This window comes from Aythya ferina (genome assembly GCF_964211825.1).
Source record: "Aythya ferina genome assembly, chromosome: 5".
NCBI lineage: Eukaryota > Metazoa > Chordata > Aves > Anseriformes > Anatidae > Aythya > Aythya ferina.
In genome coordinates this window covers 21,005,611-21,023,589 of record NC_140301.1, presented here as the reverse complement: position 1 = coordinate 21,023,589, position 17,979 = coordinate 21,005,611, and the positions used below count along the sequence as shown (strand labels likewise).

Sequence of the window (17,979 nt, the reverse complement as noted above, 5' to 3'; positions counted from 1 at the left end):
AAATGTCTTGAAGCCTTTGAGAAATGTTTATACATGTACCTGTTCAGACATAGTGTGTCATTTCTAATTTAATTTTCATTAACATCCAGACATTTTTATGCAATGTTTGATGGGGTATAGATCTCATAGATTACATAGCACATGCCATTATAGTTATCTAAATACTTCAGTTCTAGCAATTGGGAATACACTGTACTTTTATCTGACTTACTGCTTCAACCTTTTTGACTATAATGCAAAGAGAAAAATGATGGTGTGTATTCTCCTCTGTGTTAAAACTGTTGCAATCCAAAAGCTGTTTTAAATGCATTCTTTCTGAATTTAAAAATAATAATAAAAAAATCTATTGTTTTTTTTTCTTTTCTAGGCTGAGGTTCAGCTATGCTATCTGGAAGCACAAAGAGATGCTGTTGAACAGATGTCCTTAAAGCTGTACAGCGAGCAGTACAACAGTAGTAGCAAGCGAAAGGAAGAGTTTGCTGATATGTCAAAAGTTCACACAGTGGGAAGTAATGGGTAGGGAACTATTCTTTTTGTTGTTTTATTCTCACTGATCTGTATTTTTTTTTACATGATATACTTTTTCTTCCTTCTAGTTAACCAGGATTTTTCTTCCTGGGTCAAGAAGCAGGGGAAAACTCTCTCTATATATTTATTTTTTTCATATATTAATGCAGAAATCAATGAGTTCTGGTTAATTTATCTAATTCATGGTTTGTTCATGGGACTACCTAACACTATCTAATAGCAATCCATTATTTGATTAAAAATAAATGTAATGTCCTTTCATTTCAAACTTTTCTCCTGTTATGTCTTTATTTCTTTTGATTTCTTAGCATCTTCTAAGGAAATGTCTTTATAACTTGTTAACACCACTGTAAGACAATTCTCTCTAACCGTAATTCTACTAGTGACTAGGAAAATTGAATATGAAGCTTTATATAAAAAATATATACATATATTTATAAATAAATATATATATATGTGTGTATAAATATACACGCACATGCGTATATGTACATGAACTTACAGTTCCCAGTTTAAGCATCCCAGTTTTGCACATCTAGAAAGCTGCAATTTTAACTGTTTTCACTTGAGTTGGTCATCTCAATCTGACTTAATAAATGTAAACACACACATACACTATACATGTAAGTGCCTATATGTATATATATAAATATACATACTAAAAGAAACCCTTTATTGACAACTTGAGTAAAGAATCTTGGACAGATTAATCACTGAAATGGAGTCTTGAATGGCTGCCTCTCCTTTTTTTCACAACAAAGAAAATGTTTTGTAGTTCTGGTTTAAGACTTTTTCTAGGAGGCTTTTAGAAAATTGTATCTGCTAACTGCTAGCTCCTCTAAATGTACATAAGAACAGCCCTGTGAGTTCATAATAGTATGGGGTAAAAGCAGTTCAAAGAAGCTGACTAGTTCTCATTGTTTGGGTACATCCTCATTTGGATACAAGTTTTCTTGTAACCAGAAAATTCAGTAGAACTTTTACCTTCAATTTTATGTTCAAGGAAAGTCACTGACCAAGATGCTCTTACCCCGATAACTTCCTTTTTCAATTGTTAACTCAATGTTGAGGTCTTGGAAACATAGTTTTATTAAATTACCAACTGTAAAGATAAATGAGCCTTGTAAACATCCCCTCTTATTATACGGAAAGATGACTGTTTTAGAAAAGTTGATGTGGGCTAATTATGTAGGATTACTGAGATCTTGATTACATATGCAGAAATCTGTCAGATTCTCAAACACGCTAGTGCAGCTATTGCCAACCATAAAAATAATTTGTTCTGAATTGGTGTGTATATGTATATAAATGTGCACTGGGGGCTAAATGTTCAAAAACATCTTATAATTTTGCAGTCAGAATTGAATATGAGCAAGATTTGAGGTTGGAATTTTGCATGGGACATAAGACAATAAGAGACATTTGATTTTATTGAGGATAGGGGCTATAAAGCTTTAAGCCTCATGGAAAAATCCAGTCTGTAATTCTATGTATCATATGTGTAAAGCAGATAGTAAAGCTCTTAGCTGCATTCATTTACACTCGTAATTTCATGCTTATTACTGGCAGTGGTGATCTACTGGTGTTCCCTGTTTCTGTGCTGTGGCCACCTTTCTGGGCCAGACAGGAGGCACATAGATACAATACAATGTATTTGGCCATTATAGAAAACATGGGGGCTAAATTCAGATGATAAACATTTGAACCAGTCTGAGTTATGGAACACAAAGGAAATGCTTTTTATCTACAGATATATGTCTTTGAAATAAGGTTTATTCAGTATTTCCCTACTGTACAAAACATGTGGACAGAAATTCTGTAGTAGGATGAGCCAGCATCTGTTACTAGGAGAACTGAGATCTCTACAGAGAACAGGCCATTTGGATAACTGGGAAAATTAGGGTATCTATCCGTTAGCAGTTGTGGACATTTGGCCTATGAAAAAGAAGAGTGCCTACACCGGGAACAAGTGTTACTGTAGATGGAGAATTGTTTATATAGTGAGGAGAAAGATTTAGGAGGTGACTTTGTGCAGGAAACAATTAAACTCAGATAGGTAAGGTAGTACCGGCAGAATAAGGGGATGCCAGTTATTGTGTAAAGAATTAGATGTCCTGCAGAGAGCATGGATGTTGCAATGACAATAAAGAGGGTTGTATGTATGGAATATACGATGATTTTAAAGCTGTTAAGGTCAGAATTTTGATCTCTCCTAGTAGAAACATGTGAATGGAAAGAAGTTCTCAAAAAATCATGACCCAGAAACTTGAAAGAACTTTTTGTCTGGATGAATTTTTTTGGCGGGCATTTCAGTATGTTTACAGTATTTCTAAATAGCATGTGAGTTATGCTGTCAAAGAAATAATACAAACTGGAAGTGTGTGTTAAACATGGGGAAAAAGGCTGATGGAAATAGCTTCACATGCCTTTTTATTTATTAATGCCACAGACGAGCTGGTTTTCTCATGAGAAAGGTGCTCATGAATTTTCATTCAAAATAATAAATTGATGTCCACATTTTAAGAAATATGTTTAGGGTTCAAGGGATTAGACATGCAACTCTGCATATCTGATTCCCTGTTTACCAAGATAAAATATACTTCTTAATGTCATTTCAGTTATTATGTAGCTAATGATTTTAGCTTATTAACCAACAAAACCTGTATTAAGGAAGCTGTAGTTTCCTGCCCTTTAACTAACATTATAGCCTTCTTGTTGTCAATGTTTGGGTACTTTTAATGGAGATTTTTTTTTTCCCCAGTACACAGATGTCCTAACCTTTTTTTTTTTTTTTTTTTTTTTGGCAATCAGTGGATTTGGATAATCTACCAAAATTAGATGTTTTTTGTAGTTCTTGCATCTGCAACACAGACCCAGTATTTCAGAAGTTATGCTTTCCTTGATTCTGCCTGTGGCAATATGAAAAAGATTTGCTAAGCTCAGGAAAAAAAAAAAAAAGACTCTCAATATAAAAGAAATACTCAATATACCACAGAAATACTGACAGGTACATTTTAATCTTTACCTGTCACTGATCCTACATTTGCTGGATTTTCTGAATATCTTTTTAACACCTTAATAACATAGCTTTTTCCAAATAATAATTTAATAGTAATCAGTATTTACCATTTATATGTGAGGTATTCATTTTAAAAACAAAGCTTTTTTTTTTTTTTTTTTTTTTTATCAGAGTTATTTCAGAACTATTAAGAATATAGCAAATTTTTAAAAAAATATTGATGATGCTTTTTATGCTGACTTCACTGTCTTCAAGATCAGGAAAATAACTGCAATAGACAGTTTGCTTAAAAATGGTCTCAGTTAACTTTATTTTAATACCTGCCCCCCCCCCCCAAAAAAAAAAAAAAAGGAAGAGACATAGGATCTAAACTATGGGGAAAAAAATAAATCCCTGTTATGTCCTGCATCCCTTCTTGGACTTTTTCAAATTAATACTGTTTCTCTCATTCTTTATTTTGGGTTGAGATGCTTTTTAAAACATTAGCTAGAAATCAAACTGTCCAGCTGTTTCCTAGTGCTTATTTGGGTTTTGTAAAGGTCAGGGAAAAGTGCTTTTGTGTGTCTTTAAAGGATCAATTCATTCTCTTACACCAATAAATGGACAAATTTGGACTGTAACCAAGATGTGGTTCTATAGATACAAAGCAGGTGTTTGGATCCAGCATGTGTTCTGCACATTACAGTGAAATCCCAGTCCACTTCCTGGCGCAGTCTCCAAAGGCATCCCATCCCATTCTGGCAGCAGAAGGCTATGAACATTGGATGTAGGATTTGATTCAGTTAACTTCATATCTTAATTCAAATATTTCACTGCTGAGTGAAAACTGACCAAGTCCAACTGAATCAGTACTAATTTACATGAGATGAAATCAAGCCTCTTATATCATAAAACATATGTTTTAATAACTGCTTGTCAGTTTTACGATGCTGGATAATACTTGGATAGAACAGAAGGGGAATAAAAGAGCCCTAGATACTGAAGAGACAGCGTGGTTGTACTGTTTTCAGGGGAAGGGAGGAAGATTCACTATCTCTGCAAATACAGTATTCGAAATGGAGTTTAGTTTTATTTTAGTTTCAAAATGATATCTGAGCCAAATGGCTTCTGAAAGAGGAGTAAAAGTACACAGAGTACAGTGGATTAAACTAAGAGTTACTTCAGAAACAGGAATCAACACTTGTACATTATACAAGACTTCCTTTGTTGCCAACTCATTGAAAATAATACCACAGAAGGCAAATGGCTTTTCTTTCTTCCTTCTCCTTTCTTTCTTTCTTTCTGACAGTTCTACTTGTCACAACTTTATATATAAGCTTTCAAAATTACCATGCACATGGTACTCTAGTTAATAACAACTGAAACTGCTGTAGTACTGATAACATTAAAAACATGTTTAGTCCATTGTTTCTCTGTTGAAATACTGCTTTTTTTTTTTTTTTTTTTTTTAAATGGTGTTGTTAAAGATGCAGAAAGCTAAAAAAGTTTTTAATAATTGGAGAAATTAGCTTTAGTGGAACATGTATTATTGTTTGATCAATATGAGGCTTTCTTATTCTACTGGCAAGGCTTTTGTTAGTTCCAGTTTTGGAGGTTTGAAGATCCCTTTTCAAGGGGTATTTTTTTGACGAATGTGCAGTTTTTAGTATGTACCTTCTGTCTTGTACCATGGTATTTTAGAAGAAGCTATGCCTTACTTATTCACTGGGCTTTCAATAGAGAATCACATTAATCCTTTTAAGCTCCTTATTCTAATGATTTATTTTGTTGAAAACCGTAGTGATCCTCCTTTGAATTTTAATGATTGCTGGCTATTCAAGGATTCATTGTTTTGACTTCCTGTCCTTACCTTTGTTTCTTACATGTCTGTAGGGAACACCTGTCTAATACTGTATCTGGCCTTAGTTCTCACTGGCTTACCATATTCACTCAAGCCTATCTTAAGGCGTTAAGTTGAAATGCTAGCTACTCATCCATGAAAATAAATGTAGGATATTTACAGAGATAGGCAGATAGACAGCAGAGGGATAGCTGAATGGATTGAGTCATTTTTCTATGAAAATAATATTTTTATATGAATTATATCAAGATGGTTGCAAAGTTTGCTCAATATAAAGTCAGCACTTTAAAAACCATTAATCAACATTATCTATGGGGGATTTCTATTTCAGAAATTTTGAAGCAAATGCAGTATGCCAACAGTTGTCAGGATTTGGCATCAGCCGCTGAATTTAGGTCATGGCACTGGCTTAAATTGGATTTCAGTTTTCATTTTCCTCCACTCTGTATAAATACAGAATGTCTCTTTAGAAATGTAACTAGGAACATCATGAGTTTTCAAGAATATATTATTCTAATACAAGATTTTAACAACTACACTGTATTTATGCATAATACATTTTGTTCCTTATCTACAGCCTTTTGGACTTTGATTCAGAATACCAGGAGCTCTGGGATTGGCTGATTGACATGGAATCCATCGTGATGGACAGCCATGACCTGATGATGTCAGAGGAGCAGCAGCAGCATCTTTACAAGGTTAGCGCTACCGTTACTGCCTTTACCTAGCTATAGAAGATCTGATTAGCTTGACAAGTCTTTCTCTCACAGGATATCGCTGCGTTCATTGTATGTATCATGGTGTCTATTAGAATTCCCTTCCCTGTCCCCAACCTCATTTCCATCCCCTGTGCGCTGACAGGCTGCACCGACATCATAATTGCAAGAAAGTTCCCTTTATCACATTCTATTTGGTGTAATTCTATAGAAGGACAAAGATTTGTCTTCAAGATGAATAGAAATAAATGAAACTGCATTAATAAATAGACTGAAACAAAATGAAGGAAAAAAATGAAATGGTAGCATTTAACAAAATGTGTTTTGATTGGAGCTTTCAGCTGGATTTTTATCCACCTTTCAGACCTCTTCTGGGAAGAAAGAAATTTGCCTTGATTTTGGTTTGCTGCTGCCAGAATGCAGGACTTTTCCAATTTAATTTTATTAGTTATGCATAAAGCAGACATTGTCATGTTAAGTCATCACACTTGTGATTTCAGCAAAATGATTTTGGACTTGCATATTGATTAGAGAGTCTTCATGGATCTACAAAAGATGTGTATACACATGCACACACACAGTCACACACAGATTATATTTATCGTGGTAGCGTTAGCCCAGAAGCTTTTAGAGTACTTTCTTTTAGAGTCACTTCTTTTAGAGTACTTTCCGGAAGTTGGCCAAAATGCGTGGATTTGATCTAAAACCATTTCAGGCTTCACTGTGTGTCTGAGAAGCTATAGTCCATGGGAATGAGGGGTAGTGGGGAAAAGAAAGGAGGGGCTTTTGACAGAAATATCAGGCTGCAGTAAATCTTCCTCATTTAGGCAATTTTTATTGGAGTAATTCTGACAGTTGTCATCCTTGAATTGCTTTGAGCATATGGCATATTTCAAAGAGCAGATTGTGAATCATAAAAAATAAAATTAATAACTAACCACAGAATCAGCAACAGTATAATGAAAAGAAACAACTACCCTCTAGCTTTTTTTTATTTCTTATTGAATAAATGGTACGTTCAAGGTCAAATAGAAGTTGTTTTCTTTCTTCTATGATTGCACAATTTGATAATTTATTAAATATAATTTAGTTTTTTCTTGCTTTGGCATCCTGTTTTCTTGATGTCCTTCCTTCATTTTATTTTAATGTTAGTCATTTTATTTAAAATACCTGGTGAAAAAGTGTTGCCAAACAAGTTAGAATATGTTTAGGAATGGAAATATGGTCCAGGTCTGAACTATTTTAGCCTGTGAGTTTAATTCCATAATCTCTGTTTCTTGATTTGTCAATCATTTCTTATTTTCACTAATGTATTTTTTCTAAATTTCTAAATACTTAATCATATTAGTCACACATTAACAGTCCTGGCCCTGTCTAGGCTTAGAAATAAGCAATGTCTAATTCAGTAAAAAGTTTCTTGCGAGTCTAAAACAGTGTATTTTGGTAGTGCCTGTCCGTATATGACCAGCTTGTACCATGCCTAATCTAGCTACTAGTTTTAGTCCTACACTAATAAATAAATAAAAATCAATAAGCATAAATCAAAGTTTAGAAAAAATCCACCCATCAATATGAGAAGCAACAGGGCATAAGCAGCCAGCCCAAGTATACTGGGTGCTATTTAGGATACTTCCTTTCCTGGTATCCAAATGTAGCCACTAAAACTAATTATAGATGGTCAGGCATAGTGACAATAATAATAGAGGGCAGTAATTTATGACTTAGTTGGCAGTAGAGTATGGTGGCAAAAAGAGGAATACTGTTTATCCAAAATGGGAAGTAACGGTCTCTCATTATTACCAAATTCTGTCTTATGATGTGTGTGACACTTCTGAAAGCAGAAAGTTTATGTCAAAGGGACTGTGTGTTTGCTCTACAGTTTCCACAGTGATGGCATCTAACTAATAGAGCCCCCATCTCAAAAGTACTGACAACTGCAAAACCACTTGAAGAAGGGTAGAAACAGACTGTTTACCCTCTCACAGTGAATATTCTGAGTATACCTTTCCAGTGAAAGCAGCAAACAAATTGCTAAAGACAGAAGGAAAGAGTTAAGCAACTAGAAATGTGCAGTTTGGTTAAGAGATGGCTAAGGAGTGTCCATAAACCAGGATGAGTATTTGCAGGTAATATAAAAGGCTTGAAGGAATAGCATTAAGATCTGTTAGCCTTTCAAAGGAAAAATAAAATATAAAAACCTCCTAAAGAACTGCTGAAAGCCCCATAATTTCAGACATTTAAAAGTAGACAAAAGAAAACATTAGCAAATGTAATTGAGGGAACAATTCTACACAACAAAAAGAGAGGTCAGATAAATCAGTAGGTCTTTATCATCCTTAATTTCAGAGACTCAAGTAAAAGAATGAATCATGCCCTCAGAAACACTGTTAATATATATACATATATTTTAAACTATCCCAGTAAATCTCTTGTGTAATCAGTAGTGACACCCTTTTTATTTGGAGGGTTTCGTACAGAGTGCTGGATGGTCTAGTGCTCACAGCAATGGGACACGAGCACTGCTTAGACTTCACTGTGAACACAGCCTTTCTACTCTGTAGGGAAAGAAATCTGCAAAGAGAAATTCAAGCAGCTATTATTACCAGAATACCTCAAAGATGTGGGGTGTTATGAAAACACAGGTCTTGCTTTAGTCATTCTTTATCAGCTACAGCTTCAAACATGAACCTGCTAATTGCACTCTCTGCATTTTGGTGGATTCTCCTAAACCCACAGATCCCTCTTTTCAGTTATTGAGCTGACAAGTAATTGCACCTCTGAGCCAGCTCAGCAAGCTGCCTCTGCCAGGGAACCTGCTGTGGTATCACTATTACCAACAGTAATCACTGCCCCTAAGGAGTCTATGAATGGGAAGGCACAATGATAAAACAGGTAAATCGGAAGGGAAAAGCATACATTAAAGCAGCATAACATAATATATAAATGCTAAAATTGCATATGGGAAAATAAAATGTATTTTCATGGTTAGACTATTTTCCCAGTACTATATTTTCAGATTTAATATAGATTTATGTCAACTCTCAACTTAATTTTGTTTTGTAATATTCCAGGAGCTTCATGGTTTTTTATTAGGTTCCTTATTAACTCTCTTTAACTATGTTGTATTTTGCCCTTAATATAAGAGGAGTAGCACAGCCATTTAAAAAAAAATAAATCTGAATATGTATGCTGATTTTCCCTAGATTTCCAAGATTTTAGTGCAAAGACTTGCGAAAATAGAAGACTATTTATTTGTCCTTCGTTTTCCTCTCTGTGCACCCCCACAGCCCTAAATGATTTCAGCTTTACACTCTTAAACTAGCTAATGGTTTTGAAAATCAACTAGTGTTTGGTGGGATGACAGTCACAGAATGCACAACTTGCAGTTTATTTGTTCTCTGATGCTCTATCAACTAAGAAAAAACTGAAAGGAGCATCCTCCCTCCCCCCACCCCCCCGTTTTTGGACTCTCACTTCTTTGTACTGTGGTAATAGCTCAGTTTAATGCCAAATGTATCATGTTTATTTCATTTTAATCTACTGCATGTGAGTCTGATCTCATAAGCTCTGAGTACACAGAACTTGCATTGACTTCAGCTGTATTCATGTGCCGTTTCTGGAGGATCAAACCCAACGAATTTACACTCCGCTAATGAGCCCTTTAGTGGAAACTTGAGTAATTCTGTACCTTGAATGTTCAAAAATGAAGCAAGTAGGCATTTACTGGAAATGTGGACATTAGGAATGAGTATACTAGGCAGAAAAGTTAATGATAATTCTTTCCATTTCCCTCAGAAGATTAATTGCAAAACTTAATTGTGTTAGATTAAAACCCCATTCGAATATGTAGAGCATGATTGTTCAGACTGTTAGCATGTTCGGAATAAAATTAACTAAACATTTTAAAATATCAAATAAAAGAAATTGTATTTTCCTATTTGGTTACAAGTGATATATGTTGTTTTTAATACGAACTGCTTAAGCCGTAAGTCTTGAACTAATAACTTCTCAGATAGATGGAAACCCCCCCTACTTCTGTAGCAGCGCAGAGATTTTGGAGAAATGTAGTTGATGCGGCTTTAGGACAGGTTATCTACGAAACCATTTCATCAGCAGGAAGCGGCTCCCGGTATTAAATCCTATTACAACGCACCTCAAAAGCCAAGGGTACCTTTAAAAAAAAAAAAAAAAAAAAAAAAAAAAAAAACCTCCAGCAGCAGTTTTGGTTTCCCTCCTGGAGGCTGTCGCCCTCTCGAAGGTGCAGCGCCTTCTCTCCTCTGGGTGTGCTGCTGCTCCATTGTGCCGCTCCCTGGCGCGGCGGGCTGTGGCCCCGAGTGGATCAAACAAACCATGGTGAAAGTTTCCCTCATTTGCATCACTTCTAGACAGCCCTGTCGTACTCTTTGCTGACAGGAAATCACTGTCTTTGTCACCTTTTTTCAGTGATCTCCTTTTGGCAGAGATCGGCCATGTGAGCAGGATTAATCACAACAACAGCTCTGGCTCCGAACTCAATGACATGTTTTCCTCAGCACTTCAATAATGGTGTAGAGGAGTCAGTAGGAAATGACTACATTAATTTCAGAGTGAAAAGATAATTAACACTTAAGGACTAGTGCTATAACCTATGGAGCTATTATTCAAATTAAAACTAATTTATTAAAAACTTGTGAAAAAAACCTGTCCTTTAAAGCAACTGTTAAAATCATCTTGCAAGAGTCCCCGAGTTTAATGAGAGGATTGAACTATATTTAACGCAGGCATATAAATACTGCGAAACTTCAGCATTTGAAACTGGAGGCTGAAGTATGTAAAGTGCTTACTTAGATGATATGAATAGGATACTGGCAAACAAAAGCAGCAGTGTGCTCCTAGAATGCTGTGCTTAAAGGAGTTTCCTTGGCAACAGAAATGCAGTTCCAAAAGTAGACAGAAGTTTCCTCAGAAAACATACTATTAATAACAACCTTCCGGAACAACTTGGAACAATTTGACTACTTGGCAATAATAATGCCAAGTGTTCTGCAAATTAATCTAACACATAACACTTATATGTTTCTCTTGCCCGTAATTCTCCTGAACCAGAGGACCGAGTTCTCTTCAGGCGGAGGATACAAATGTGCGAAGCAGTTCCAAATGCTGCTGAAATAGAAAGAGGGCTCAGACAGCAGCAGCCTAGAAGGATCAATTAATGTGCTTCGTATCATTTTAACTTGTAAAACAGATTAGTTTAATTGGATTACTTTGTTCCATTTAAAACGAGTCCTGCGTACCTACTGAAGCCACATTGTAGTTCAGTCTTTATTTCAAGCAGATTTTCCATATAAAGAAAACTTATTAAAAGATTAACAGCCTGAAGAGTGATATATTTGGACAATATGCTTAGGGGATTGGTTATAAATGAGAAAACGTGAAGCTTTTTGCTCCTATGATGCATATTCTGCACAGTCCGTACTGCCTTCTGTCTGTCCAGTGATCTGTCAGTGCCAGCACCGAGCTGCTAAAGCAGTCGGGGGAAAAGATGGTGATCATCGCTTTGGAGGAAGCACACAGCAGGATTAAGCCCCTTGTAGGTAGTAACTACAAATCTGCTATGCATGCGCTATTTTTAGATATGTCATCATTTCTGTATGAGCCAAGAGAATAAACTAATTTCGGACTTGCCTTGCCAATAAGAATCATTAGAATTCCACTAAAGGCCATAAGTTTACTAGACAGGAAAGGTAGACTGTGCTACTGCCTCGACTTTTCCTGAAATCTTGGATCTAAAGGTTAAAAGTAATCAATATCTCATTGTGCAGCCTGATAATAAGTAATAACCATGATGTTAAAATCAGATAACACTTAGGTGTGTTGACCCATTTGGGAAGGGTTTTTTTTAATTGCAATCAGAATTGTCATTATAGTTTGCTAATAAACTTTTCAGCTAGCTTGCAAAAATTACCACTGTTGTGAAATATGACTTTAATACTATTAACAAATTATGCCCCAGATTATTCCCCAACATGAAAGCTTTTATCTGATGAAACATATGTAATTTTTTTAAATGAATACTGAAAGATAATTCTGCTAAATAATATCAATGAAGATATTCACTAGCAATAGTAAATTACAGTACTTACTTATGTCTTCATATATGGATTGATACTTGCCTCAGTAGAAGGTATTAATGGTAGTATGTTTATAATTGTCATGCAGAATAAAATAACTGAGCTAAGTTTTGCAGAAAACTTAGAGTTCAGTTACTGTTCTTCTTGAAGTTCAGTAATCTCCATGTACTCGGCTGGATTTTTTTTTTCAAAAGATTGAGAACCTCTACAATATTCCATGCTAGGTAGGAAAATTGGCTGTTTTGTATGAGAGGTCTCAAAAATATCTGACACCCCATGCAGCAATAAAAGTCTGACTGTTATTAGGGCATCAACTAAAGGATCTGACACAGCAAAGCTTCGTGGTCTGTTATTGCAGGGAGTGATGAAATTGGTTAACTTTTTCTGTGCAAATATTTTCACTTCAGTTGCACTGGAGAACAGAGTGAAAACTCCGTTGTGACACATACTGTAACAACCAGTTTATTTTTCAGTGATCCATATGTTTAACTTTGTAATATGGTTAAATTCCTTGTTACCTCTGGCAAATTTTATATTTTAAAAAGCCACATATAAAATTGTTGTTGGCAAAAAGTCATCTTTAAAGCAGATAAATGTTAAGTTTTAATGTCTTGTATAATTACAATAGGAAACACTGATGACCATGTCTACAGAATTACAAAGTAAGCTTAGAGAATGGGTAAAGAAGGAATATAAAAATATTTTCACATTTTCATGGTTGCTTCCTTAATATGTTTAAAGTGTAAACATGCATTTTTAAAGATAGCGTTATAATTTCTGCTGAGAAGACTATATTTCTAAAAGAAGTGGCTTCATGCATTTCACAAGAGTAAGAGGGTTTCTCCCATTTCTTCCCAGCATGACATTGAAGATGAACTTCACATTGTAGCAAAGCAGTATTTACTGAGCTTGTAGCAAAAGCCAGCACAGCTTTTGGGAGATTAAAGCAGTGTGTCTAGAATGAAAGAGGCATTCGACTTCAAACAAAAGTAAATGTGTACCACATAGCTGTCATCACCATTCCTTACTACAGCTGCAAAACGTGGACAATTTACAGTCATCACGTCAAGCATCTTAGTCAACTCCACATGCTCTGTCTTTGTGCCCTTGGTGGTATGAAATGGTAGGATAAGGTCCCGAGCATTGAGACCTTAAAGCTTTGTCAAATACTCAGCAGTGAGGCAACGGTCTGGCACACTCAGCTATGGTGGTTTGAGTGCATATGTCCAGCAGTAAATTGCCCCAAACCATTTTCTGTTCAATGAACATTTCAGTTCTTTTTTTTTTTTTTTTTTTTTTTTTTTTAATAAAAAGGAGGGGGGGAATATCACCTTAATTCACCCAATGGGTGATGAAAATTACCACCTTCATTGCTTTATATATTCTAGGACTGCATAACATCCAAACAAGTTAGAAAGGGCTCAGGATTAGTGTCAGATGTACTAAATTATTATTGGCCTAATCTTTGCACGAAGAATGGTATTACCCTTATGCTGTTCTACTTGCAATCAAACACTGGGTACAATAGTACTGGTGCTGCAATGTTCTTCCATCCCCTGAACAGAGTAAAGAGGCTATATGGTGTCCCAAAACATGCGTCTGTTCTGATTTACATGTTCTTTGCACGACCTCTCAAAAATTTATCATTTGGTTTAAAGAAATTTAGGTTATCTGTATTTTCTTGTTTCCTGACACAGTGGATCACATGCAGACCACATGTAAGTCCTAAGAGCTGCCTGCTCTGAGGTTAGTATTTAATGTATTATTGTAAGGTTTAGGATTGTAGGGACATATTTTCAAAGTTGAATGTTGAAATTGGCTTGTTTGGCTTTAATAAAGTCAATATGAGTCAGCTGACTAAAAAAAATCTTGTACAGTCATTTTGGAATTTGCACTCACAATTCACTCATAAAATCTTATATACAATAATGCCAAATAAGGAAGAACAGCTCTCTATGTAGAAATTTGAAGAGGACTGGACTGATTTCTCTTTATCGCACTGTATCCCAGAGCCTTTTGTCTACATTCCACAACCATTGTTCTGGGTTGCAAAACCATATATTACCAATTAAAATTTGTAGCATTTAAATAAATGTAATTCAATTTAAATAAAATAAGTATGTAACATAGAAATAGCTCAATCAGGTCAGAGAATGCTGAATCTTACTTGGTTCTCCAAACATTGTCATTCCATGAGGTTGTCCAGCGATCCTGACCCCCCCATCAGCTTAGAGAAGTCCATAGAGCATGCTGCCTCGAGCTGTTCCACAGTCTGAGCCCCATGCTTTTAAGAGCCACCTTCTGTATGGTGCATGTGTCCTAAAGCTACCTTCTACTAGTCTAATTTGATGCCCCGTAGTATTTTTTTATTGGAAAATATAACAAATAATGTATTGAAGTAAGACAGAAATAGGACGGTGACAACATAATTTTTGACTTTGTATGTGAACATGTTTGTGTTTTTTGTAGCAGGTTGGTGGATTGGGCTTTTTTTAGTGGGATCGAGATAAAAAACTCACTAGTGCCTTAGATGACAGCAAAAACCAATGGGGCAAAAGTATTACCCTATTTCTCATGTTACTTGCCAAATTTTAATTTGTTTTCCTATATTTTCACATCATTCCCCAGGAGAAGACGTATCAATGTTTTCTAAACTCATAGAAATTGTGTGTTTTATCAGTGATGTTTTGCTTCAGAAACTTGATAAAGGAAATACTATTTTATTTCCCAATTACTACTCTTCAGTATACCTCATAAATAATTGATATTGTAATGTTTCTTAATAAAAAATAAATAAAACCCAAATGAACACAGAAAACCTTGTTACCAGGTTTTCTAGATGAAACCCAAATTCACTAAATCTCAATAAACTTGCAGTTGCATTACATTCATTATATACATAGCAAAATCATAAAAAATAAGTTAGTGAAGTATAGCAGTTTATAATCTCGCAATTTTTATTTGTATTTTTTACTTTTATAAATACATTTATAAGATATATGTTCTCTATATGTAATACATACAAATAGAAAATATTTATATTTAGTTGTACAAGTGTGTAACCATTTTACAAACTTAAGTTTAGGTGATTGTTTTGCTTTGTGAGTATACATTTTAATACATTTTACTAAAAATAACTCCAGTATTTTGTGCTAACTTATCCTCCTAACAAGGTAAAATAAGCGATCATTATAGTTTCATTCATAGTTGTTGCAGTCGTAGTTGCAACAGGTCCAACGGGGTCCTGGGGTAGGTTCCAGCCAGCTCCTGTGGCCAGTAGGAAATGCCTGTGGCTCTTCTTAAACATTCGTGGGTGCAGATATTTTAGCATTGCAGAAAACATGGTTGCTATAGAATTGCAGTAATCATGAACTGTAAATATTAAGTTTGTTTCTATGGAGAGGTGCTTTTGGGGGAAGACAGCAGTTTTGCCCTTCAGTTGTCGTTGTTGCAGCATGATTGGTGCCATTGCAGATTTGCAGAACATACACCAGCTGTGTCACAGAGCAGACCAGCAACACATGTTGCTGCAGGGAAAGCTATGGGCCGGTTATAGTTTGAAGAGTGATGCGCTGGGAGAAGGGGTCATCTGTGAAGACTAATTTAGACTGCTAAGAGAGCTAAGTAGACCAGTCTATAAGAAATAGATGCTTCTCCAAGGGGTGATTCAGGGTAGAAGCTTAAGTTAAGCACTCTGAAATAGTTTCAGAAGAAACCTTTTCTCTCTTATCTCTACACTGATTGTATAAAGGAGTTATGAAGATCAGCCTCTCTCAGCAGCATTACCTCTCACTGACTTTCTCAGTTATCATGAAAAGAGTTTTTTTTTAGTACCATTGTGTCATGTCTATGCAATATTCCAGTTTGAAACCCTGCTGTGATGCATCCAGAATTTGACAGACATTACACTGCCGTTTGATCATCTCTGCTTTACCAATTGATTTTGCTTAGAAATGGGAGATGATGGATAAAGAATTTCTGTTAGAGTTTTTCAGGTGGTAACTTTCTAAAGGTGAACATTTGTCTTTTTGAATGAGGTACTGAGACTTACATACATGTCTTTTTTGCCGGCCATCATCAAGGACGACAATGTGTCTGCTAGGGAAGTGGAAGAACAGTATTTGGCAAGACCTCTTAGATTCTTAGCATATGTGGAGAGATCAAATTAACACCATCAGCTGTGAGGAGTAGTTTGTCCCATGATCCCACTTTTCTGTTTTAGAAAGTTAATCTGTAGTGTTTTGTTTTGATTTTTCAGTAAGCATATCTGATTTAAACTTGGGGTTCGTTTTTCATCAGCAAGTCAATAATCAAATGCCTTATGTATGGAAGACTTTTGCCTTTCTTTTCCCAGGTCTCAGGAAAACAAACAAACAAACAGAAAAACCAAACCACAAACAGAAAAGCTTTCTTTCTGAAAATATGCAGTTTCCTTATTGCTTCAGCTTAGGTCAAATAGAATATGTAGAATATGTAAAGTGTTAATGCCAGAATGCCTGAGGCTGAAATGTGTAATAGTTAAAATAAACAAAAGGGGTGTGGAGGTGGAGGCGGAAGAGAGAAAGGAAGAGGACAAAATAGGTGAAGAAAATCACCCCTCTTCTACCTTTGCCTCTGTGTGCTGAGCTAGGGACCTTTCTATCCATTCCTCCTTCATCCAATATTAATGGCTAAATAGTCTCTGTGTTGTTAGTTTCCTGGCTATTAGAGAGTAAAATTCACAAGATACCTACTGAAATCAACCCATGTATTCAGACTGCAGATAGATAACTAACTTCCTGTGAAGGAAGCAGTTTTCATTGCTGATGAAAACTACGGGCCTGGCCTCCCTGGGCCCAGCAAATTTCAAGAGTCAATGAAGGTAGTAAACAAAAAAACAGTTTAAGAGTAGAAATGTTAAGTAGTTTCCTCATATTTCCCCAAATGTAGCACATGAGATCTGGGACAACAGTCACATTAGACAGGAAGGTAGTATGTGTGAATAGCCAGATAAAACACACCTAAAATCATCTAATTTAGCTTGCATAATTCTGAGCACCAGAAAAACTGGAACTCCAGATAAAAAGGGCTTTGCTTTGAGGCAATGGGAACGTCTTAGTCTGTAAAAAGAATTGATCGGAATGACAAATATAATTCAAAGTAAATACGAAGCTATAAAAAGGTTTACTTAACCAGTGCCAGAAACATAAAAGGGGATATGGTATGGCGCCAAGAACTGGAGTGCCCACGTGTAACTGAAGACATAAAACATTTCATAATTATATCTCTTCACTTGTGATCACTTGTGAAATACACAATCACTTGTGAAATACACAATTCTCATTCACAGGGAAGATTTCAGAGTAAAGCAAATCTAATGTATGCTTCCAAATTGTGGCCAAACTATCCAGAGAAGTGCTAAAAGACAAACAGCAGAACACAAACAAAGATATAAGTCAAAAGAACACGTGAAGCAGGGCAGATTCAGATCAGCTTAAAATGTAGGCGTTTTAGTGCAACATATTTAGTTGAACAGGCATTGTGAAAAGTAGAAAGAAAAATGTTTTTGTAAAAAAAAGCCCCATGCAGGCAGGTTGAATATTGCAGTTACCTTTGAAATTAAAATATACTGTCTGAAATGACTGAGAATTTAAGGTTTTAATGAAGAAGGAGATATCTGTAATGTGACTTGAGTAGATCTAAAGATTCTCAGTGTTCTGACAATGCATAAGGCTGCCAGGCATTCAATTGCTATATTTGCAACTATGCTATTAGATCAATGACTAA

At 35.5% G+C, this 17,979-nt stretch overlaps 1 protein-coding gene across 10 annotated transcripts in view; it reads left to right on the top strand.

Annotated features, from left to right (window-relative positions):
* AKAP6 (A-kinase anchoring protein 6) overlaps positions 1–17,979 on the top strand; it is a 279,284-nt gene that overhangs the window by 190,941 nt on the left and 70,364 nt on the right. For all 10 annotated transcript variants that reach the window (XM_084521164.1, XM_084521165.1, XM_084521168.1 and 7 more), the window contains 2 exons: positions 368–516; positions 5,965–6,085. In XM_084521164.1, the coding sequence (XP_084377290.1) occupies positions 368–516; positions 5,965–6,085 (270 nt within the window). The remainder of the gene's footprint in view (positions 1–367; positions 517–5,964; positions 6,086–17,979) is intronic.